The following is a 24,290-nucleotide window of genomic DNA, read 5'->3' as shown; positions in this document are numbered from 1 at the left end:
AAATATTTAAATGCTTGTGACTCTCCAGTTCAAGAGAAGGAACAAATAAAAGGAAAGTATTAGAATCATCTGCCTAATGAATATTCATTGGCCATAAAGATAAATTCAATTTACTAAAACTTGATTTCCTGCAGAACTTCTCAAGAATGTATGTATTGGATAAAAGGGAGGGCGCGCTTATTTGGAGAAAACAACCTTTCCATATTCAACTGAGTGCTCTCTAGTGGCCTGAAAGTCTGTGCCTTCTCAGATGGCATATACTTCCTGACCCCATAGCCTCAAGTCTGCAGAGGAGACCTCCTTTCTGACCAAACAGTGCTGGCATGAACCCCAACTTTATCTCCCTATATAGCTTAGGTCTATTTGCTCAGCCTCATTGAGCCTCACTTTTTCCAGCAGTAAAACGGGATTGTTACTGCGTATGGAGCTATACATATTAAATGGGATAATACATCTAAATCAGTTAGTTCAGAAACTAAGTGCTATTGATTTATCTTTCTCCTGCATTTTTTTCAATATAAACTAACATAAAACAAAGCACAGTAAGCGAACAATACCACGGAACCAAGGGACTTTACTTGTTTACTATTTTTTATCATTTGTGTTCACACCTGTCCCCCCACACTATATTTATGATGGGAAATGGCATTCAAAGACATGGGTTCTGTTACTAAGAGAGTAGATCCAAAGAGTTTTCATCACAGGGGCAAAAAGACTTAAAAAGAAATTTGTGTCTATACTAGATAATAGATTGAACTATACTTATTATGGTGCTATACATCAATTATATCTCAGTAAAACTGTAATAAATAAATAAATATAAAATCCCTCAATCATAACATTAAAAAAAAGACACAAGTTCTAACCCTACTCACTGGAGTCCCGTTTCCATAGTGTAGTGGTTATCACGTTCATCTCACTCACTGGGTAACTAGTTGTCTTTTCTCCATCCAGTTGCTTCATCCGTCTGAGCTATACTTCCTTCCAGCTACCAAAAACAACAGTGCAAGGGAGATACTTGTAGGTCTGCTGATGCCCTGAGATAGCCTTATGAGAACACCTAGCACAGTTCTAGTGCGTTTTATCCCCTTTGGCATTCATTCTCCAAAGCGGACCAGCAAGTAAGAGAGGAGACACTTTCCCTTTTTCTTACCTGTCTACTTTGGGTTCCTCTGCTTCCCCCTTCTGTGTTTTTTCAAGATGAGCACAGTCATGGTTTAAGTCACCCTAAAGGTTGTCGAGCCTGCAGAGGAGGGGGGCCATTTGGAACAAACACAGTCGGATAAGAGGAGTGCCTGGTCCCCAGAGCTGTCCTTTGGCACTCTGCCCAGTCTCTGCCAACTGAATAGAATTGGGTCATCTACAGCGACATTCATATCTTTTTCCTGAAGAGTTTGAACTAATGGAGAACTTGTCGGTGTGTAACATGCTTTGTGCTTGCCCCTGCCAGAACCGCTCGGGTGGCATTGGGCTGTCATTCATTGAGTGAACTAGATGGGTCCTTTTAGCATTCCTCTTTTCTATCATTAGCAGTGGATCATTTGTGCCCTTTGTAATAAGGTCCTGTAAAAAGGGTGTTGTGAAAGCCTTAGATGAGTGATTCATAACCTTTGTAGGGTCATAGACACCTTGAAGAATCTGCTGGCAGCTATGCATATTCCCCCACCCTTGAAAATTCATAGGCACACCAAATGTTATACATAGTTTCAGAGCTTTCATAAACTACCTTCTTAAATTCAGACTATGGATCCCAAATTTTAGTACTAAATAGTATTTGTTTAATATTTATACATATCTGTGTGGTCAGTATTATCCACCAATGAGCTGATATCAAAGTCAGGAAATGAATTTTTGTGTCCAGAGCAATTTTTAAATGAACCAAATGATTTTTATTGATCTGTTCTCATGGGTTTGTGGGATAAATAGGAAAGTAGGAGGTCTTAACAAATAAAATGGATGCTTTATTTTACATACACTTAATAACTAATCAGCCTTGGGGACAAAATTATAAATATAATAATAGTTGACCATGTTTTCCAGGAAAACACCTTAGTAGTATTAGCCAGTTAAGGCAACATGCCATGTATTACATACAGACAAAATGAACACACATAATATATAATGATTATGTAGGAGAATGACCATGTCCTTAGAAGATAACATGTGAAATGTCAACATGATACCTGCCACTTACTTTAAAATGATTCAGAAAAAAATATAAACTTATACATACGTTTATAAAGCAACTGTAGAAAATGCTAACTATTACTGAATCTAAGTGGCGGTAGTATGGCATTTCATTGTATACTCTTCAGGCTTTATTGGTATTTGATATTTTTCATTATAGGTCCTTAAAGAACAAACATACATTATTTTGAGAGAAATGTCAACATAAGCACACTCTTTCACTCTTGGACTAGAGTCTCTTCATTCAATCAGTGAGCATCATTTTCCCGCAGGAATATCATTTTGCTGTGTTAGAATCCCATCCTAAGGTGTCCAGCGTTTCTATAGCTGAGTAAATAGTAAACTTTCATTGGTAATATTATACAACATCGTATGATAGATCGTCAGCACTGAAGATACTCTCTGATGGCTCAGTGGCAAAGAATCCGCCTGCAATGCAGGAGACCCAGGTTTGATCCCTGGGTTAGGAAGGTCCCCTGGAGGAGGACATGGCGACCCACTCTAGTATTCTTGTCTGGCGAATCCCAGGGATTGAGGAGCCTGGCGGGCTACAGTCCACAGGGTCACAAAGAGTTGCACATGACTGAAGCGAGGGAGCATGCGCGTGCTCACACACATACACACACTGGGCAGTAAAGCTTGTGCCCTGGAACCTGCTGCAAAATGAAGTCTCCGGAACTATCAAGAAGTTCTCAGTGTATAAACCCAAGGCTTCAGAGCCAGGAGCAATTAGAAAGAAAGCTATTTCTACAGGATATTCCTCATGTCATTTTCCCCTGCTTCTGCAACAGATTTTTAATTCCAACACTGAAAATAGTGCTGAGTATTTGGCCAAGAAGAGGGTACTGTCTGTAACGTCAGATCTTCCTGGCTCCATTTCACAATAATGCAGTTAGGATTCCCAGAGCATATCTTTTTCCATTTCTGTGACTGCGAGCCTGTGTCTGTTCTCAGTGGTATGCTGCTTCCGTTGTGCTATTGACAGATAGCAGATAAGGTACTCCTTTGGAGACCACAGCCACGAGGTGGATCCAGAAATTTTATTTTAAGGCCTAAGCCAAACTCATCAGTCCATTAGTACTTCATTAGCAAAAATAGAGCTGTCCTTACTTAATGGCGGATCTCAATTTCATCTCCATGTTTCTGGTTTGCACTTTGTATGATTGAAAGGATGTATGATGTTGGAAATAATAGCCTACTTTTTTAATTGTGTACTTTTTGTTCAAAGCAAGGCTAATGAATAAAGCTCCAGATCTTCTTAAACAACTCTAGGAAGGTTAGAGGGCTTCTATTTTCTGAATAAGTTTCCTTCTGTCCCACATGGAAGGTGAATTCAGAGTGTGTTTTATGTTTACTTGAGGAATGCAGAGAGTGATGCCTTGGACCTAGGGAAGTATAGCCTTAAGAGCACATAGTTGCAAGTTAGATTTCCTGTATTTCAACCCCAGTGCCTTCATTTACTACCTGTATGACTCTGAGCAAGTCCGTTAACTTCACTAGACCTTCCACACCTGATCTTTAAAATGGATATAATAGCAATTAGACATCCATAGGAAAATTGGATCATGACCAAAATACATATTTTATACAAAAATTAACTCAAAAAAACACTACTCAATACTCCATAATAGCCTGTATGGGGAAAGAATCTTAAAAAGAATGGATCTATGTATATGTGTAACTGACTTACTTGACTATACACATAAAACTAACACAACATTGTAAATCAGGTATACTCCAGGGGCTTAGATGTGAAACATAAAACTAAAAATGTCTAGGAAATGAATAGAAAAAAAATCTTCAGGACGGAGGACCAGGCAGAGAATTCTTAAACGTGCTACCAAACCTGATGTGTCAAAGGAAAAAAATGGATAAATTAGACCTCATCGAAGTTAAAACCTTTTGCTCTGTGGAAGAAAGACAGTGTTAAAGAGATGAAAGTACTAATTACAGATGGGGAAATAATATTTGCAAACCACATATCTGGCAAAGGACTTGTATCTAGAATATGTAAAGAACTCTTGAAAGTGAATGTCACTCAGTCATGTCTGACTCTTTGCAACCCTGTGGACTATAGCCCGCCAGAATTCTCTGACCATGGAATTCTCCAGGCAAGAATACTGGAGTGGGTAGCCATTCCCTTCTCCAGGGGATATTCTTAACCCAGGGATCAAACCTGGGTCTCCTCCATTGCGGGCAGATTCTTTACTGTCTGAGCCAAAGAACTCTTGAAACATAACATTTCAATTAGGAAGTGGGCCAAAGAGAGGCACAAACATGTCACTGATAAAAATATACAAACAGCAAATAAGTACATGACAAAATGTTCAACATCATAGGCCGTTAGAGAAATGCACATTAATACCACAATGAGGTATATCTATTAGGACCGCTAAAATAAGAAGTAGCAGTAATACCAAATGCTAGCAAGACTGCAGAAGAAACTGGATCCCTTGTACATTGCTGATGGGAATGTAAAATTGTACCACCACTCTGGGAAATAGTTTGGCGGTTACTTTTAAAACTATAGATGGTTTTATGACCAAGAAATTATAATCCTTATGCATATATATCAAAGAAATGAAACTTATTTTTTTGTTTTTGCAGAAACTTATACATAACTATTCTTATCATCTTTATTCACTGTAACCCCAAACTGGAAATTATGCAGATGTTTCTCAGTAGATGAATGTGGTTGATCCATATCATAGAATACTATTCAGCAATAAAGGGAGCAAACTATTGATATCTGCTACAGCATGGATAACCCTTAAGGAAATTAAGTAGAAAAAATCAGTCTCAAAAGCATATATACTTCATGATTCCACTTATATAACCATTATGAAATAATTATAAAGATAGGTAACAGATTGGTGAGTACCAGGGGAGAGGGATGAAGAGAGAAATGGATGTGAATATTAAAGGGTAGCACAAAGGAATGTTATGGTAATGGTAAAGTTAAGTATCTTGGTTGCAGTGGTGATTACAGGAAGCTACATGTGATTGAGTTGCATGGAGCAACACAAACACCACACACACTATATACAATCACAAGTAAATGTACACAAGAGTGGCAAAATTTGAGCGAACCCAATAGATTGGACATGCCCGCTCTCTGGGTTTGATACTGTACGATGGTTGTATAAAATGCTCTCTTTGGGGGAGGCTGAGGAAAGTGTACACAGCACTCCTCTGTACTTTTTTCACAACTACCTATGACTCATTAATTATTTCAAAATAAGAGGGCTTTTTTTTAATGCTTCTTAATAGAACCTTCCATCTAGATTGGTCATGAGGATTAAATGAGCATTCAGCACTATCTCAAGTGTAGTTAATGCTCAATAAAAGTCAGCAGGATTGAGTTAGGAAATATTTGGTTGATGCTTCTGTGGCTCGTGGGTTGTGTTTTTTTATTATAATGGGGATGATAGCAAGTATATTTATTTCAAATCCAATTCAGATAAGCAATCAGTGGGTGCTAATCATGACGATAATGGTTCCAAGTATAACGGTTATTAGAATAATAATAAAGATAGTTGGATTTATTAGTACGGGAAGGATATGAACCAACATTTTCAGGGTATGGGCCCGATAGCTTAATTAGCTGACCTTACTATTAGAATTTGGTGTAATTGGGAGCACGAAGAGTTTTGGGTTCTTAGGAGTAGGTTCAATTCCTATAGTTCTAGAAATAAGAGGATTTAAACCTCTATTATTTACTCTATCAAAGTAACTCTTTTGTCCGACATATTTCTTATGTTTGTGGGGGGATGCTTGATAGGAGAATAGGTAGTGATACGTGTCATATGCATAGGGCTAGTGTTAGGGGTAGGAAATTTTTTCATAATAAGTGTATTAGTTGGTCATAACGGAATCGGGGGTAGGATGCTCGGATTCATAGGAAGGTAATTGTGAGCAGTAGTGATTTGATGGTAAAGTTAATTGTATAAAGTTCTGGTATGTATGGGTTGTGAAATGCTCCTAGGAAGAGGGTTGTTGTGAAGATGTTTATTATGATAATATTTGCATATTCTGCTATAAAAAATAGGGCGAATGGTCCGGCGGCATATTCTACGTTAAAGCCTGATACTAGTTCAGATTCTCCTTCGGTGAGGTCAAATGGTGCTCGGTTTGTTTCTGCTAGTGTTGAGATAAATCATATTATTGCTAGGGGTCATGCTGGAAAGATTAGTCATACTCGTTCTTGTGTAATGATTAGTGTAGAGAGGGTAAAGGATCCATTTATTAGTAGGACTGATAGTAAGATAATTGCTAGTGTTACTTCATAAGAGATTGTTTGTGCTACTGCCCGTAGGGCTCCAATGAGAGCATATTTTGAGTTGGAGGCTCAGCCTGATCAGAGGATTGAGTATACAGCTAGGCTTGATATGGCTAATATGAAGAGGACTCCTAAGTTTATGTTGATGAGGGGGTAGGGTATGGGTAGGGGGATTCATATGGTTAAGGCTAGGGTTAGTGCTAGGATGGGGGCTAAAATGAATATTGAAATTGAGGATGTGGCGGGTCGTAGGGGTTCTTTAATGAAAAGTTTAATTGCGTCGGCGATGGGTTGGAGTAAGCCGTATGGTCCTACAACGTTTGGACCTTTTCGAAATTGTATATAACCTAGGACTTTTCGTTCAACTAGTGTAAGAAAAGCTACAGCTAGGAGAATGGGGATAATGAGTGTTAGAACATTGATTATAAACATTTTGTTAAGGAGAGGATTTGAATCTCTGAATATAAAGGTTTAAGTTTTACGCAATTACCGGGCTCTGCCACCTTAACTAGGCCCTTTTCTAGGGCAGGTTTTGTTGTGAAATTAATTGAGATAAAGTCATTAATTGGTTTAAGGCGCTTTGTTAAAGTTGGCCTTATTTCTCTTGTCCTTTCGTACTGGGAGAAATACATAACAGATAGAAACCGACCTGGATTACTCCGGTCTGAACTCAGATCACGTAGGACTTTAATCGTTGAACAAACGAACCTTTGATAGCGGTTGCACCATCGGGGTGTCCTGATCCAACATCGAGGTCGTAAACCCTATTGTCGATATGGACTCTTGAATAGGATTGCGCTGTTATCCCTAGGGTAACTTGTTCCGTTGATCAAGTTTTTGGATCAATAAGCGATGGTTTGGTTTGACTTGTTAGTCTAGTCTTTAAAATCGCTCGGAGGATTTTCTGTTCTCCGAGGTCACCCCAACCGAAACTGCTAGTCCATAAGGAGTGTTGTTATCCCTTGGTGATTAAATTTATTTTCCTTGGGCTAGTTAGTTAAAGCTCCATAGGGTCTTCTCGTCTTGTTGGTTTATCCCCGCCTCTTCACGGGGAGGTCAATTTCACTGATTGGAAGTAAGAGACAGTAAAACCCTCGTGTGGCCATTCATACAAGTCCTTATTTAGAGAACAAATGATTATGCTACCTTTGCACGGTCAGAATACCGCGGCCGTTTAACGTTTAGTCACTGGGCAGGCAGTGCCTCCAATACTAGGGATGCTGGAGGTGATGTTTTTGGTAAACAGGCGGGGTTTGTGTTTGCCGAGTTCCTTTTACTTCTTTGAATCTTTCCTGGGTGCACTCCTGTGTTGGGTTAACAGTGTAACTAATAAATCATTTATTGTTGGGTTATTTTTATTTACTGTTAACGGTCAGGGTATTATCAGCTACTGACTTAAACTTGTGCGAGGAGAAAATATTTCTTGTTACTCATATTAACATTATTGCTTCTATTTAGTAATAGAATAGTCCAGTATTAAATCTAGGAGTTAGCTGTATTATTGTTGGGATTAATATTATTATTGTTGTTGAGCTTTAACGCTTTCTTAATTGATGGCTGCTTTTAGGCCTACTATGGTATTTTTAGATCTTACTCTCTAGTGAAGGTTGTACCCATTTCTAAAAGGCTGTACCTTTTTAGACTAACTTTTAAAGATACAGTGAGATTTATTTGTATTTTTGGTATCTTTAAAGCTGAACTAAAATTCATTTTCTGGACAACCAGCTATCACCAGGCTCGTTAGGCATGTCACCTCTACTTATGGATCTTCTCACTATTTTGCCACATAGATGAGTTGGTTCTAATAAACTGTCTATAAGTAGCTCGTCTGGTTTCGGGTTACTTAGCTAAAATTCGTTTTGTTAAGTTTTTTGCTCGTTAATTCATTATGCAAAAGGTACAAGGGTTAATCTTTGCTTTTTTGTACTTTGATTTTTTTCTTTCATCGTTCCCTTACGGTACTTTCTCTATAGCGCCGTGTTTAGAATTTCTATCTCCTATACTTTAATTAGGATAAATGTTTTGTTTTAATTAATTTTAGTTGTTTAAACTGGAGAGTGGGAGGTTTTGGGCTAGGTATAGTTCAAGATATTCATAGTGTGTGAAATCTTCTAGGCTGCCTTTGCTACTTAATTGGAAAACTATGTATGTCTTAGAAGGGAGATTTAAACTAGAATATAAGTTATACAAGAACAAGGATTTGGGCTGTTTTATTCACTAGAACATCCCCAGCTACAACAATGTAATGCATGTAAGGTGCACATGAAATATGTGTTGAAGGATGGATGAAAGAATCATTTTGAAGGTACCATGAAGGAAGATATCAGGCAGGCAGAGCATGAGGGAATAACTTAACAATATCCAAGGTAGGACACAGATAAAGCAGCTAAAATGGCAATTTGTCTGGGCTACCTATGAGAGCAAAGAGTAGGAAAGACAAGTGGTCCAATTAATAACTTTGAACCTTAATGTGATTCTCATTATTGTAGATGGCATCAGCCATCTAGCATACTAGCATATCATAGAATACTATGGGGGAAATGGAGTGGTAACTGTCTTCATGTCAGGCCCCAGTGGTGGGATTCCTAGTCTTGCCTGTGTGCCCTACGTTTCCAGGGTGTGAAGGGGTGTAATGATCAGTGCCCAGTGGAACTGTTCCTTCCTGCCATGATCTCCTCTTCAGTGCCTGGTGGTTCTATTCCATTCGATGCTTCCACCACACCCCCTTCTGCCACTACTGTGGCAGGTCCCGTTCAGCCACCAAGAAGAAGACTGACTCTCTTAGTTTAAAGGACCCATGCAATAGCGTTTGGGCACAAGGTCTAGGGACTAAGCCAGAGAATCGGTACCACTCTGTGTTAATCCAGAGAGTCTCTGCTGATCATGAGCTAAGCCCAGTACTCGATCCAGGCCCCTCAACTCTTTCCTGTATCCGAGGGATTTTGCTGCCTCTCTGAGCATCCTCCTTCCTTTCAAAACTCTATCCCACAACTTCCTAGCTGTCCATCAAGAGATTGGCGTTTGCTGAGCACCTATGGGGTGCTGGCACACAGGCAGACGAAATACAAAATGCAGAGATATGTAACATGTAAGACACACGCCACAGAGTAGCCAAGCCCATGTGCCACAGCTACTGAACCAGAGCTCTAGAGCCCGCAAGCCACCACAACCGAGCCCACGGGCCACAGCTGCTGCAGCCTAAGTGCCTAGAGCCCACGCTCTGCAACAGGAGAAGCCACCGCAATGAGAAGCCAGTTCTCCACAGCAAAGAGTGGCCACCGCTCCCTGCAACTAGAGAAAGTCCGAGAGCAGCGATGAAACCCCAGCACAGCCATAAATAAATACATAAATCCTTTTTAAAAAATTGTGGTAGAGAATCAATATATTGCATTAACGAGGTAGCATTGTACTAAGAGACCATAAAAGTGAAAAGGTACGTATTTCCAAATCACAAAGCTACACTACATTCAAATTATAGTCTTTTGTTCTCTTTGAAGTTCAGTTTATTTCTTTCTTTAATCTAAAGTCTGTGAAAGCATTTTAAAAACATCCTTTGCTATATGTTGTTTATAATTTTATAGACACAGTCATGTTTTTTGTATTCTTTATAGTGTTTGCTAACCTCTCTCCAAACCAAAATGCATGCTAAATCTAGGACTAGTAAACTAAAAAAAGTATGAATGCAAAAGTGATGGTCAGGCCACAGTTAATCCACTTAAGAATATATATATATATTTTTGGGCACATCACTTGTAGGATCTTAGTTCCCTGACCAGAGATCAAACCCAGGCCTGCAGCAATGAAAGGACAGAAAGTTCAGAGTCCTAACCACTGAACTCCCAGGGAATTCCCAGTATATGTTTAATTATACCAATTTTAAGTGATCTAACTACTACATATTCTTTCTGTCTAATTTTATGATAACATATTCGGGAATGTAACTGCCTGAAGACAGAGATCTTTGTCAGTTTTGCTCACACGTGTATCCCTAGAAGAATGCCCTAGAAGAATGCCTGGCCTGTACTAAGTGTCCAAAAAGTATTACCCAATAAATATTAAGTGATGGACCAAATAACTTTTCTTTATTCAAAACTTGCTATTCAGTGTCTTCCATTGATTGCTTTAGAAACTGGGAATGTGATTATTTCATTTTTGAGTTGTTTTATTTTTTTTCCTTGAAACAAAGAAACAGCACCAGTCTGTCAAATGTCAGAAATAAATTGAAGATTGGGCACACCATGCTTCCAAAAAAACTGAGTATAGACTAGTATCACATGGCCACAGTGAGAAATGGACTACCTAAGGGAGGACCCCACTCTTCCCACCTGCTACTAAGCTAAAAACGCCTTAATACAAGTCAATTTGATATATGGATAAACTAGTTTGCAGTGTTACTTAGACCTATGCTGTTGTGAAGGTCATAAACATGCCTCCATGACCTTCAAGAGATATTCAGAGGAAAATTTATGACAATTGTAGACAAGTCAAAATAATAACGCTGGAAGAAACAGAAGACCAGAAAATAACTTCTCTACTTTCTCTATTCCCAGGTACCAACTTTTTGTACCAAATGAACACAAATAAAATCTGTCATTTCTGCATCCACAGCAATCACTTGGCAAAGATTTTCTGGCTTCCATTGGAAGTCAGAGCTCATAAATAGTTCTTAATATACATAAGCTATTTTTACTGTATTTGCAGTTTCCAGTCTCCTTCCCACAGGCCACTGCAAGGAAAATTCCACTTTCTTGTTTCCCCAGCACTTCAAGAGACTCTGCAGCCCAGGTGTCTGAGTTCATATCCCAGCTCTGCCTCTTACTGGCTAGCTACATGGCTGTGGACAAATTGTCTAACCTCCTTCAGCCTCAGGGTCCTTATGTATTACAGGGGGTAGGAGTGGTGATAATACCTGCTATTGTGAGGATTCAATGAGATACTATATATGAAGCCCTTGGCACATGTTGAGCTTTCAGTAAATATTGTCCATTATTACTAAAATTTGCTTCATTTACCGCAGATTATTCTGTGGTAATCCAGCACCAACATTTGTTGAACTTTTAAGTTCACATCATCTTAGACCCTCTTTCCTTAGAAGTCAGGCAATCTGGACTTAATATATGAGCACATCGGAGTTCTTTACCAGTCAAATGAAATTTGTGTGGCTAATGCCAGAACACCAACAGATTGTGTTTGATTGGCATATCAAAATGGTTCATTAGTAACTGTGAGAACTGCTCAAACAATACAGCAAAGTATTATATTGGTAACATCTGGATTTTTCAGGGGGAGGTGAGAGATGGTAGTAGTTGTTGGGTTGTTAATTCCTAAATTAAGTGAATTAACAAAGGAGCTCAGTATCCCAAGTACAGAAACAAACCTGGGGCACTTCATCCTTCTCTCTTTCTGTTTATAAAATGAGAAGTTAATGTCTTCTATGTACCTATTTAATAAGAAGGATTCAATAAGGACTATAAGGAGTAGATTTAAATAACTATCATTACTATTAATTTAGCCTGTGGAGCAAGCATCTGAGGAGCTTTGGTTCCTGACAAAGGACCCCACAGTCCCCACTCCTCCTAAGTGGCCTCACTCTCTCCTGCCACCTGATTGCATTTTAGTAGCCATGTCAAGAACCATAGGAGGCAGGTGAATACTGCTTTCAGTGATCTTACAGTTTCCACTATTTGGAGAGAGTGGCTGGGGGAGTTGGGTATGGTACACACCCAGTACAACTTACCAATTTATGGAGAAGCATTTAAACTCCTTTTCTGTTTTTATTTTGCTTTCTCCAGCTTTATTGAGATAAAATTGACAGATAAAATATAACATCTATAAATTTGGGGGTCCTACCTTCTCTGAATCTTTTAGTCTCCAGAACTTCTTGATCAAAATCAGGCCCATTAAGGTATATGAGATGTGAAATGCAAGCCTTGCCTTGCCAATCCTGTATCCTTCAGACAGTGCTGATTCATGGGACAGGGATGGAGCCTGAAGCCAAGCCAAGGAAATATAATCTGTCGTGTCATCTCCTCTTCCCGTGGCTGCCAACCTCGGACATGCACAATTAACTGCCCTCTGACTTCCTAAACAAATCATCCTGCACCATCCTGACCAGTGGAATTTTCCTACTCCACATAGAAACCACCCTGTTCTCTAATCCCATTCACAGCCTTGAACCTACTTTTGTCATAGAGTTTGCCATTATAATTTCTTGTAGCTCCTATTATTAATAGTACTGATGATAGTACTAATATCAATACATAGTGTTTTCCATGTACCAAACATCATCTAAGCGCATTGTGTGTATAAACTCATTGAACCCTCCCAACAACCCCCTGAGGCACTTACTATCATTATCCCTATTTGACAGATGAGGAAGCTAAAGCATAAAGAGATTAAGTAACTTGTCCAAAGTCACAAGACTAATAAGTGACAAAAATAGGGAAATGAACCCACAGGGTCTGGGCCTGAATTCCACATTCTTAGTAACTATATGACACCACTTCTCATCCTACATTATTTCTTCTCTTGTACAACTATTTAAAAGGCAAAATGTTGTTCTTTGTCTCTAAGCAATTTTATTCCGTTTCCTTTTTTTGAAGGCTATATCTACTCTTCTGAAATTTCTTTCTACTATTCCAAATATTTCAAGATCATGGGAATTATTTGGGTAAATCATCAAAGCACTGTGTTTGCAAAGTGTGAGTTTTCATTACTGTGCTTTTTACTTAATTTTCATCCTTTCTCGCCATCCCATCCTAATGTGTTTCTTTAAAACCACAGTGGGTGTTATTGCAAGTGGATATTATTGCTATCTGGGCGGCCGCCTTCAGCACTTCACTAATCTTTGAGATTCTTACTTTCCTAAAGGACAGTGACAGTGACATAATTACCCAGCAACCAATAGTGAACATAATTTGAATTTAAATCTCTTAGTAGTCCTTTCTTTAGTGCTTCCCAGTTGGCTCAGTGATAAAGAATCTGCCTGCCCATGTAAGAGATGCGTGTTCAGTCCCTGGGTCAGGAAGATCCCCTGGAGGAGGAAATGGCAGCCTACTCCAGTATTCTTACTTGGAAAATCCCATGGACAGAAGAAGCTGGTGGGCTACAGTCCATGGGGTCACAAAGAGTCAGGCACAACTTAGCATAGGGAGCATAAGTCCTTTCTTTAGGAATTTATTTAATCTCGTTCCCCTTAATATTTTAGGGAGTATGTTAGGGGCACAATAAAGGGAGGCAAAGGGACATGACTTTGCATCTGATTAAGAAATGGTTGTATTTCTTTCCTTTTAGATTTCTGATTTGAAGCTTTTACGTAGTTTACTTAGTCTTCTCATAGGCTTTGAGGATTATTCATTTTTAATCAGAAGGGAGATTTTAAATGTTTTTGTTTATTGCATGTAAATATGCTGAAAGAACAAGGAGATATCATTTCACACTTTCTTGTTAATTTTTTAAATGAAAATCAGTCATCCCTCAACCAACTTTTCTAAATTGACATTAATGTCAATTAAGTAATGAATTAATATTTCTAATATGTTTTGAATCACACTTATGACAAAATAATTATACTTTTAAGTCTTTTCTTATAGACTTTATAGTGCCTCTGAGTCCTTGGCACACTGAATTTAGATACATTTCACAGGACTTAATGAAAGATTATGGTGGTGGAAGTTTATGGTTGTTATTTGACTGTTGTGAAAATTTGCTTGTCTTTCTTATCTGTTGTCAAAGCCACTGGCCAGATCATCTATCCTTTATTTTACACACTTGTCTTCTGGCACATGAAATCTTCCCAGTAACCCATCTGATTATGTAATTTGCAGGTGGGTGATTACTAGTCAGAGTAAAACGGGGGCTGTATGTCCATGATGTAGCTAAACTGTGGAGTATTTACGTGATGTTTATGTGTGTGAAGTGGTAATGGGGGTCTGTGTGTGGGACAAGGCTGTCTACAAAGTCACATCAAAACTACACTTTGCACAGAAACAGAAATACAGACCAATGGACCAAGATAGAAAGCCCAGAAATAAACCCATGTACCTATGGGTACCTTATTTTTGACAAAGGAGGCAAGAATATACAATGGGGCAAAGACAGCCTCTTCAATAAATGGTGCTGGGAAAACTGGACAGTTTCATGTAAAAGAATGAAGTTAGAACACTTCCTAACACCATGCACAAAGGTAAACTCAAAATGGATTAAAGACCTAAATGTAAGACCAGAAACTATAAAAGTCTTAGAGGAAAACATAGGCAGAACACTCAATGACATAAATCAAAGCAAGATCCTCTATGACCCACCTCCTAGAGTAATGGAAATAAAAACAAAAGTAAACAAGTGGGACCTGATTAAACTTAAAAGCTTTGGCACAGCAAAGGAAACTATAAGCAAGGTGAAAAGACAGCCCTCAGAATGGGAGAAAATAATAGCAAATGAAACAACTGACAAAGGATTAATTTCAAAAATATACAAGCAGCTCATACAACTCAATGCCAGGAAAACAAACAACCCAATCAAAAAGTGGGGGAAAGACCTAAACAGACACTTCTCTGAAGAAGACATACAGATGGCTAACAAACACATGAAAAGATGCTCAACTTCGCTCATTATCAGAGAAGTGCAAATCAAAACCACGATGAGACATCACTTCACACCAGTCAGAATGGCCATCATCAAAAAGTCTACAAACAATAAATGCTGGGGAGGGTGTGGAGAAAAGGGAACACTCTTGCACTGCTGGTGGGAATGTAAATTGATACAGCCTCTATGGAAGATGGTATGGAGATTCCTTAAAAAACTAGGAATAAAACCACCATATGACCCAGCAATCCCACTAGGCATATACCCTGAGGAAAGCAAAATTGAAAAAGACACATATATCCCATTGTTCACTGCAGCACTATTTACAATAGCTAGAACATGGAAGCAACCTAGATGGCTAACACTTGAAAAGATGCTCAACATCACTCATTATCAGAGAAATGCAAATCAAAACCACAATGAGGTGCCATCTCACACCAGTCAGAATGGCTGCTTTTAAAAAGTCTACAAACAATAAATGCTGGAGAGGGTGTGGAGAAAGGGAACCCTCCTACACTGTTGGTGGGAATGCAAACTAGTACAGCCACTATGGAGAACAGTGTGGAGATTCCTTAAAAAACTGGAAATAGAACTGCCTTATGACCCAGCAATCCCACTGCTAGGCATACACACCGAGGAAACTAGAATTGAAAGAGACACGTATACCCCAATGTTCATCACAGCACTGTTTATAATAGCCAGGACATGGAAGCAACCTAGATGTCCATCAGCAGATGAATGGATAAGAAAGTTTTGGTACATATACACAATGGAGTATTACTCAGCCATTAAAAAGAATCCATTTGAATCAGTTCTAATGAGGTGGATGAAACTAGAGCCTATTATACAGAGTGAAGTAAGTCAGAAAGAAAAACACCAATACAGTATACTAATGCATATATATGGAATTTAGAAAGATGGTAACAATGACCCTATATGCAAGACAGCAAAAGAGACACAGATATAAAGAACAGGCTTTTGGACTCTGTGGGAGAAAGCGAGGGTGGGATGATTTGAGAGAACAGCACTGAAGCATGTATATTACCATATGTGAAACAGATCACCAGTCCAGGTTTGATGCACGAGACAGGGCACTCAGGGCCGGTGCTCTGGGATGATCCTGAGGGATGGGATGGGGAGGGAGGTGGGAGGGAGGTTCAGGATGGGGGACACATGTACACCCATGGCTGATTCATGTCAATGTATGGCAAAACCACTACAACATTATAAAGTAATTAGCCTCCAATTAAAATAAATTAATTTTAAAAATTTAAAAAATAAAAAATTTTTTAAAAAGACATTGTGGTTCATACACAGTGAAATATTATTCAGCCATAAAAAGGAATGCATTTGAGTCAGTTCTGATGAGGTGGATGAACCTCAAACCTATTATACAGAGTGAAGTGAGTCAGAAAGAGAAAGATAAATATCATATTCTAACACACATATTGGAGAAGGAAATGGTAACCCACTCCAGTGTTCTTGCCTTGAGAATCCCAGGGATGGGGGAGCCTGGTGGGCTGCCATCTATGGGGTCGCACAGAGTTGGACACGACTGAAGCGACTTAGCAGCAGCAGCAGCAGCAACGCACATATATGTAATCTAGAAAAATGGTACTGAAGAATTTATTTACAAGGCAGCAATGGCGGAACAGACATAGAGAATAGACTTACGGACATGGGAGAGGGGACAGGGTGAGATGTATGGAGAGGGTAACATGGAAACTTACATTACCATATGTAAAATAGGTAGCCAACAGGAATTTGCTGAATGGCTCAGGAAACTCAAACAGAGGCTCTGTATCAACCTAGAGGGGTGGGGTGGGGAGGGAGATGGGAGGGAGGTTCAAGATGGAGGGGATATATGTATAGCTATGGCTGATTCATGTTAAGGTTTGACAGAAAACAAAATTCTATAAAGCAGTTATCTTTCAGTAAATAAATTAAAAAGAAAAAAAAAACTTTACTTCAGATTAAGGGTATCTTTTTTTTTGGCCATATTATCTTAGTTCCCCAACCCTCGCCCACTGCAGTGGAAGTGTGGAATTATAACCACTGACTCACTAGGGAAGTCCCAGGGGAATCATTTTTAACCAATGGCTTTCAAGGGTCAAAGGAAGAAAGGTGATTTAAGGATTTGTGAATGATTTATAGAGTTAAAAATGTTAAAAATGGCGTCATCTCAGTTGTTCAATTATTTGCAGTAATTAGGGAAGGGGTCAGTTTAAATTAAATATAGGATTGAATTATAGGATACTTTATTAAGTAAAAGATGTATTCCTCAAGAATTGTTGTGGAATACTATGGATTTAGCTTAACAAGTCTTTCCTATAATTGGCAACAGTCTTTGAACAGACCACCAGGAACTGGGCTTTCAAATCAGTGTAGCCCAAATGTATGATATATAAGTATGTTTAAAATTAAGGAAATTTATAAAACAGAAGCCAAAATTAATCCTTAAAATCACATAGGTCCTCTTTTGAAGAAGTTGTCTTTTCTGTGACATCCAGTGAGTTAGAATAAACCAGATGTTCAATAGCCCTGAAAAGAAAATCACAACATTGAGGCCAACCCAAAACCTGGACACTTAACTAAATAATCCAGTGCTTAGAAACACTGCAGGATGTATACATTCGAATCATTTCTGTGGTCCTTTACTAGTTACCTCCAGTGTAATTAAAATCCCTTTAAAATTGAATTTCTAACATAATCAGAGGCGCATTTCCAGGACTGTGAGGCTGCTTCAAGGAATGATTAGATGGAGGCTAAGTCAAGTGAGCATTGGGAATTATGAGTAGAGGTGGGTGAAGCCCTGAAAATGAACAATGACCGTCATATGTCACGTTTCTCATCTTTTTTTGCAACAAGGCTACATAAAAGGAAAGTGGAGGGTGTTGAATGACCTCAGTTGCCACGTGTCTGTATATAAATGTACATGTTGCAACCTGATGTATATTCATATCTGCAAATTACACTTGAAAATAAACTAATGATGTCAACTTGTGCTGACATTAAGCAGTGGGAAATTTTGCAGAGGATTTAGAACTTTCCCTGCACTGTTTTATCTTGAAAGAATCTATGTAAAAAGCACTTTCTTTCCATCTATTGTGTCTTATGAGTCTCCTTGCTTGTGAGAGAAAAAGCAAGTCATTGGAATAGATTTTTTTTTTTCTTCCTTTCAGACCAAAAAAACAGGTTTGGATTTTTTTTTTCTTCTTCAAATATTTTTTAAATATGTCTTTTTGAATCTATTCTCTCTGCTGGTGATATTTTTGTTCTTATAAAGACCACCCATTTCTTTCCTCAGTCCCATCCCATTCCTTCATGTTCCATAGTATCACTGGGGTATCAAACCTCAGCTTATAATTATTTGTCTCCCATTTAACCACAAGGTGTAAATTTGCTAACTGAAAAGGCGTGCTCTGACAGTTAATCTCCATGTGTGTCCAAAGGCTGAGCTGGCTGCCCTGGATAATTTCCCTGGGGGATTGTTCTATAGAATATGGGGCCATTTGTTGAGCTGTCTGATGTGGGAGATGAGAAAATGAAAGGACTGCCAGAGAGAAATGGGATCATGCGGTGCCTTTCAAAGCAGAAACAGAAATCAAAAGACAGTTTCACGTCCAGTCCACTTCCCCAAGCATGTTCCTGGGACTAGGGAATCAAGGATATTTTCTTATTAGTGTTTCTAGAGAAGTCACCGAGACAGAGCCCCGTATTAGGAGCTTATGGCAAATTTAGTCATGCCTGTAAGGGATACTCAGAAAGTGTTTACTCACTCAGTCATGACTCTTTCTTGACCCCGTGGACTGTAGCCCACCAGGCTTCTCTGTCCACAGGATTTCCCATGCAAGAATACCGGAGTGGGTTGCCATTTCCTTTTCCAGAGGAATCTTCCCAACCCAGGGATCTAACCTGTGTCTCCTGCCTTGGCAGACAGGTTCTTTACCACAGAGCCACTAGGGATGTGTACTCAGAAATTACCTCCAACCTAACCACTTCTGCCTGTGCCTGAAACTTACAGGTTCTTCAAGGGTCTGCAAAACTGTCTGGAACCAGAAGAAAAAAACATGTTGATATCGACTCTAAAATCCAAAAATTATCTACAAGATCATTAAATATTTAATTGAATGTCAACAAAATGTGTGTTATCAACTTTATAAGTATTCTGTTCGTCTTCTTGAAACTTACATGTGAAACCAAATCACAGGCTCAGTTTCGTCACTTTCCAACATTTCTAGCATGCCTATCATAAATTCAATGAATTGCCCATAGCCAGTAATTTGAAATGCAAAGTTATAATTATCTTTCCCATTTTTTTACACAAAAAAAATTGTATATTTTAGGTGGAGTGTGGGGGCATCTGAATGTTCTTTCTGTGACATGTTTGGTAGAGCTAAAAAAAGAACCCAGGGCTCATGAAGCTGTTAAAGTAGTTCTGCCTGCATCTTCTCTTCTTGCTGTGTGTGATTAGTCCTGAAGACAGGTCAGCAAAGACATTAATGGGAGGACCAGAGTCAAGACGGGGGAAAGATTCCAGTTTCTTCTTGCTCTTTGAACCCGTAGTCGAGGAGAAGTGACAGAAACAATGGTCTGATCATGAGGAAGCTCCCAGGGTACCTGCATACTCTCGGAAAGATTGTAGGACTGTGCCTGGTTCTGTTGAAAAAGGAGTTTTCATTTCATAGAGGAAGCTAAGCCGTCCAGTTGGGACCTGGAGGAAGAGTGCCAGAGTCCCCTTGTCTGAGTTATATTCTCCCCAACCAGGCTTCCCAGGTGGCTCAGTGGTAAAGAATCTATCTGCCAAGTGCAGGAGATTGATGTTCGATCAATGTTCAGTCCCTAGATTGAGAAGATCCCCTGCAGGAGGAAATGGCAACCCACTCCAGTATTCTTGCCAGGAGAATCCCATGGAGAGAAGAGCCTGGTGGGCTACAGTCTGTGGGGTCACAAAAGAGTTGGACACAACTGAGTGACTAAGCACGCAATGAATGGCTGGCCCTCCTGGGCCCTTGTGTTTTAGTCAACTTTTCTCCAAGGGACAAATATTTCCCTTTTTAGAATGAAAAACTTGAAGGGGTGGGGCAGGAAAGAAGGTGGGTCATCTGGATTCCACGTGTGATGGTCTTAGTCTTCACGTCAGTGGCCTCGCGTCTTCAGGCTTTACTTGATGTACCACACTTGAGGTGGTGAGTGTTGACTCCCTCTGAAGGACATGGACTATGACACATCCTTGTAATCTCAGCCCTTGATACTAACCACTAAAAAGAATAACCACTAATGATTCTTGCAGAACTTTTTTCTTTATATGTTCTAATGTATTATTATTTTCTTTTATAAAATGAAATAGTAAATAAGGGTTTTAATTTTTTCACTGAATGATATATCTTAGATATTCTTCCATGTCAGCAGATGTGTTCTTAGCCTCATTCATTTTAGTGACCACATGACATTCCGCTAGATGGCCAGATCACAACTAATTTAACTTCCTTCTGTCACTGGGTATTTGGGTTGACCATTCAACTTTGATCTTTCAAGTGAAAGTACCATATACCTAAATAACCATATGGCACCAGTGATAAAGAACCCACCTACCTGTGCTGGAGATGTAAGAGACGTGGGTTTGATCCCTGGGTCAGAAAGATCCCCTAGAGAAGGGCATGGCAGCCTACTCCAATATTCTTGCCTGGAGAATCCTGTGGACGGAGGAACCTGGCGGGTTGCAGAATCCCTATGAACAGAGGAGTCCATAGGGTCGCAAAGAGTTGGGCACGACTGGAGCCACTTAACATGTGGCGTACATCCTTAATTCCCTGTGCCGGCATAGTCTTTCCCAGGAGCAGAAAGAACCAAATCTTGCCCTATGCTGATGCTTGTGTTTAAGTGTAAAAACCTATGTGTGACTTGTTGTTTATTTATTTCTTTGTCTTTTGTTTCTGCCTTTTCTTCTTGTGCAGTCCTCTACAACCAGGGACAAGGATGAACAGACTCTACCGGTAGGAAGCAGTGGCCTTGTCTGTACCTGTTCCTGTGCCTGTGGACAGGGTGGGGAGGGGTAGGCGGAAGAGGGGCTCTTGAGCTCAACAAGTCATCTTCTCCCTTGGAATCTTTAAAGGGTTTAATCTGCGGGTGTACAAATGTTCTGTCCTGGTATTAGTGTCAACTGAATTCTTACATTCAGTGACAAATGATTTCTAGGACTAGGTTTCGAAAGGATTTAAGTTCCCTCTTTCACTTGGCATGAAAAAGTTGAAAGAGTGAGGTATTTTCAAATTCCATTCCAAGGGATGTTGAGCTGCTGTTTGGGGACAGTGAGGGATCTAATGCTTGGTATCTATTTATGTATCTGCATGCGCGCGTGGTTTTTTTGGTTGGAAATTTCTTTTGGTTCCATCAAAAGAAATGCTGCATGAAGTTCTATACATTCAATATATACATAATGCCCGGAAGAATGCTTTAAGTTCTATAGATATAGGATAAGGAACATTTCCATAGAAGAGTTCCTTTGGTTTCCCCAAATAAGGGAACATAGTAACAGTGATTATGACATATTATTAACAGCAGACACATTTTCCAGTCCCTATCCAATTAACACATCACATTTTGTATTGTGAAGCTTGGCAAGGAAATGACCTTCAGAGTTTTTAATGTTCAGTCATCAGTGATTACATTTCAACTCTATTCAAATCTTTAAACCTTGCCCCTAACATTTTCTAAGCCTTAATCGTCTGAATCAAATAACACAGCACATTTTTTTTTAAGTTGCAGATTTTTGAGTCTGAGAGGACTAGTAATGAAGATACTTATGACCCCATTCTTCCTCCTGTGATGCTCAGAGTAGAGACTTCTGACATGCACTGGGAGTCCATAGAATATACCAGATCCAGTACTGGGCTAGGGGTACAGACCCAGGCTCTTCCTTTGTGAACCATGATCTGGTTCTGAAATACCAGTCATCCCCTCGGATTCTTCCCCAAACCCTGTAGAATTGGAGATATTATTTCTAATAGAATATCAGGTATAATAAAATCACCCTAAAAATTTCAGGTTTCTCCATGTATCATATAATCACATTTTACCAATACTTCAGGCTTACTGTGGGTTTCATATTTGCCTCCAAACTCTTGGATCATTGTTAATAAGTGTTCTACAAAATAAGGGATGAATGAGCAATGCTCATAAACACTGTCCAAGTTAGCCAAGTTAATCATACTTCTTTAGTATTAGACTTAGTGTATCTTAGTGTCTAATTCATATCCTAAAACTCTAAAGGTGAGTTAGCCTAGGATGTAGCACTTTCCAAATGTATTTGGTCACAGCATCTCTTGTGGGACTTTTCTCAGGAAGCCTCCTTGTAGATGTGTAGTGTGATGAAATATTTTGCAAACTAAAGGCCCCTTTGGAGTCAGGAAGGTTCTCTGTGGAGACATAATAGGAGGATCTCTCTCTTCAGATCTCACTTAACAGAGACTGCAGGGCTTCATGGATGAGAGCCGTGGTTCCCACATGGAATGAGGCACCCTGAAATGTGTGCCTGATGTTCCTTTGTGGAGGAAGGGGGAAATATTAGCACCTTTGTTGTTAACTTTCTATATTAGTCTTCATAATTTCCACTCTTGTAAATGTTTTATGGTATATATGCACTTATTTTAGTATGTGTCTGGATATAGATAGAGATACATATGCATATAGATAGATACACATACACACACTCAAAAGTTTTACTTATAGGGTATGCAATCCAAACATTTTAGAGACTACCCGCTGGTTCAAACAACAGATGTTAAGTGATGCAGACCTGCAACCCATTCTTGTAACCTCCATTTTTTGTCTTTATGACCCAAATACATCATTTTGCTTCTCTAAGACTAAATTTCTTCATCTGTCTAAAGGAAACAATAAGAATGCCTAGTTCATAGAGTTAAGTCTGAGAATGAGATCAACTAATGGAGGTCATAGTACAATGACCAGCATATACTAAGTTCTCAAGAAACGATAGCAGTTAATCCCTTCAGTTGGAAAGGATGTGAGAACGCCATTCCTTCCGGAGACTTTGAAGGAATGTATGTCGAACATCTTTGATTCGATTGTGTGTAATGCTATGATAGATGAGGTGAGGGGCTTGCCTTGCATTTCTGAGCACTCACGGCATCTTTGTCTGGTTCCTCTGCTCAGGTGAAGCCACGTCTGCAGCGGGGCGGAAGTTCCGCCTCCCTCCACAACAGTCTCATGAGGAACAGCATCTTCCAGCTCATGATACACACCCTTGACCCACTCGCTGAAGGTAAGCATCAGGCTTTGGTTTGGGGACTTGTTTGGGGCGGAGGCAAAGGCTGTGAAAAGGCCTGTCTTCCTAAAACACATTTGTGCTTCCATCACAAACCCGCTAATGTCCTCGTGTGTCACCTCTGCCAGAGGCAGCCCCGGCCCTTCCGTGCGCTTTTTCTACCACCGCCCAGTTCACCAGCAGAGGTTCTTGTACCAGAACAGGAGCGGAGGTCCATTTGCTGATTCTGTCTTTTGATGCCTCCAGCATTAATACAGTTTGTTACCAGGCACAGCAGACAAAAGAGCTTTTTCTCTCCTTTCCAGCTAGAATGACAGTTCTCTTTCGTCATCCTCCTCAGTTTCAAAATGAAGTCGTATATCAGGATAAATTGATAAATTGTATATCTTTAAAAAAGAGAGAGATAAGAACTCCATGACTTAGCAAGGCTTGGATTAGTTTGGGGAATGATGTTCACTGCAAAACACTAATGTTGTACCTAGTCTTTGGCAATTGGAAGATGAGGGGGTAATCTTCTAAACACCTAAAGAGCACTCTCTAAGATAACTGCTTAGGATCAGGTTGAAGAACCACCCTGGTTCACCTCCTAGGGTCACCAACAGTCTAGTATTGTGTTCTTCCAGTTAGACTCACAAGGAAGCCAGATACATTGTGCTTTTTTATTGTATAAGTATGCTAAAAAGAAATTATTTTTCAACGAAGGAGGTATCTGATGCATCAGATAAATATCGGAGTTAGGCCACTAGCAAAGGGCTTGTATATTGCCAAGTCTTCTGTTCTGCCTTCATCTCTGGACCTTACAACTGAGCCTGATGTTACACAGGGGCGAATGACATGGAAACAGTTCTCTGCCAGTGAATGAACACATGGGATGAGATTAATAAATCATATCACACAAATCAGAGCTCTTTACCAATGTAAAGCTTTGCTAAGTAATTTCAAGGGTCCAGATGA

The 24,290-nt window shown here is 39.5% G+C and overlaps 1 protein-coding gene across 4 annotated transcripts in view; it reads left to right on the top strand.

The window, feature by feature from the left end:
- Nucleotides 1–24,290, top strand: part of SLC24A2 (solute carrier family 24 member 2) — a 287,824-nt gene that overhangs the window by 167,449 nt on the left and 96,085 nt on the right. For 3 of the 4 annotated variants that reach the window (XM_015093243.4, XM_042243475.2, XM_042243476.2), the window contains exons 3-4: nucleotides 21,007–21,045; nucleotides 23,225–23,333. In XM_015093243.4, the coding sequence (XP_014948729.3) occupies nucleotides 21,007–21,045; nucleotides 23,225–23,333 (148 nt within the window). The remainder of the gene's footprint in view (nucleotides 1–21,006; nucleotides 21,046–23,224; nucleotides 23,334–24,290) is intronic. The other variant, XM_042243477.2, reaches the window with a different exon arrangement.

The sequence above is a fragment of the Ovis aries genome, chromosome 2 (genome assembly GCF_016772045.2).
Source record: "Ovis aries strain OAR_USU_Benz2616 breed Rambouillet chromosome 2, ARS-UI_Ramb_v3.0, whole genome shotgun sequence".
Taxonomy (NCBI): domain Eukaryota; kingdom Metazoa; phylum Chordata; class Mammalia; order Artiodactyla; family Bovidae; genus Ovis; species Ovis aries.
This window is presented reverse-complemented; position numbering and strand designations above follow the sequence as displayed.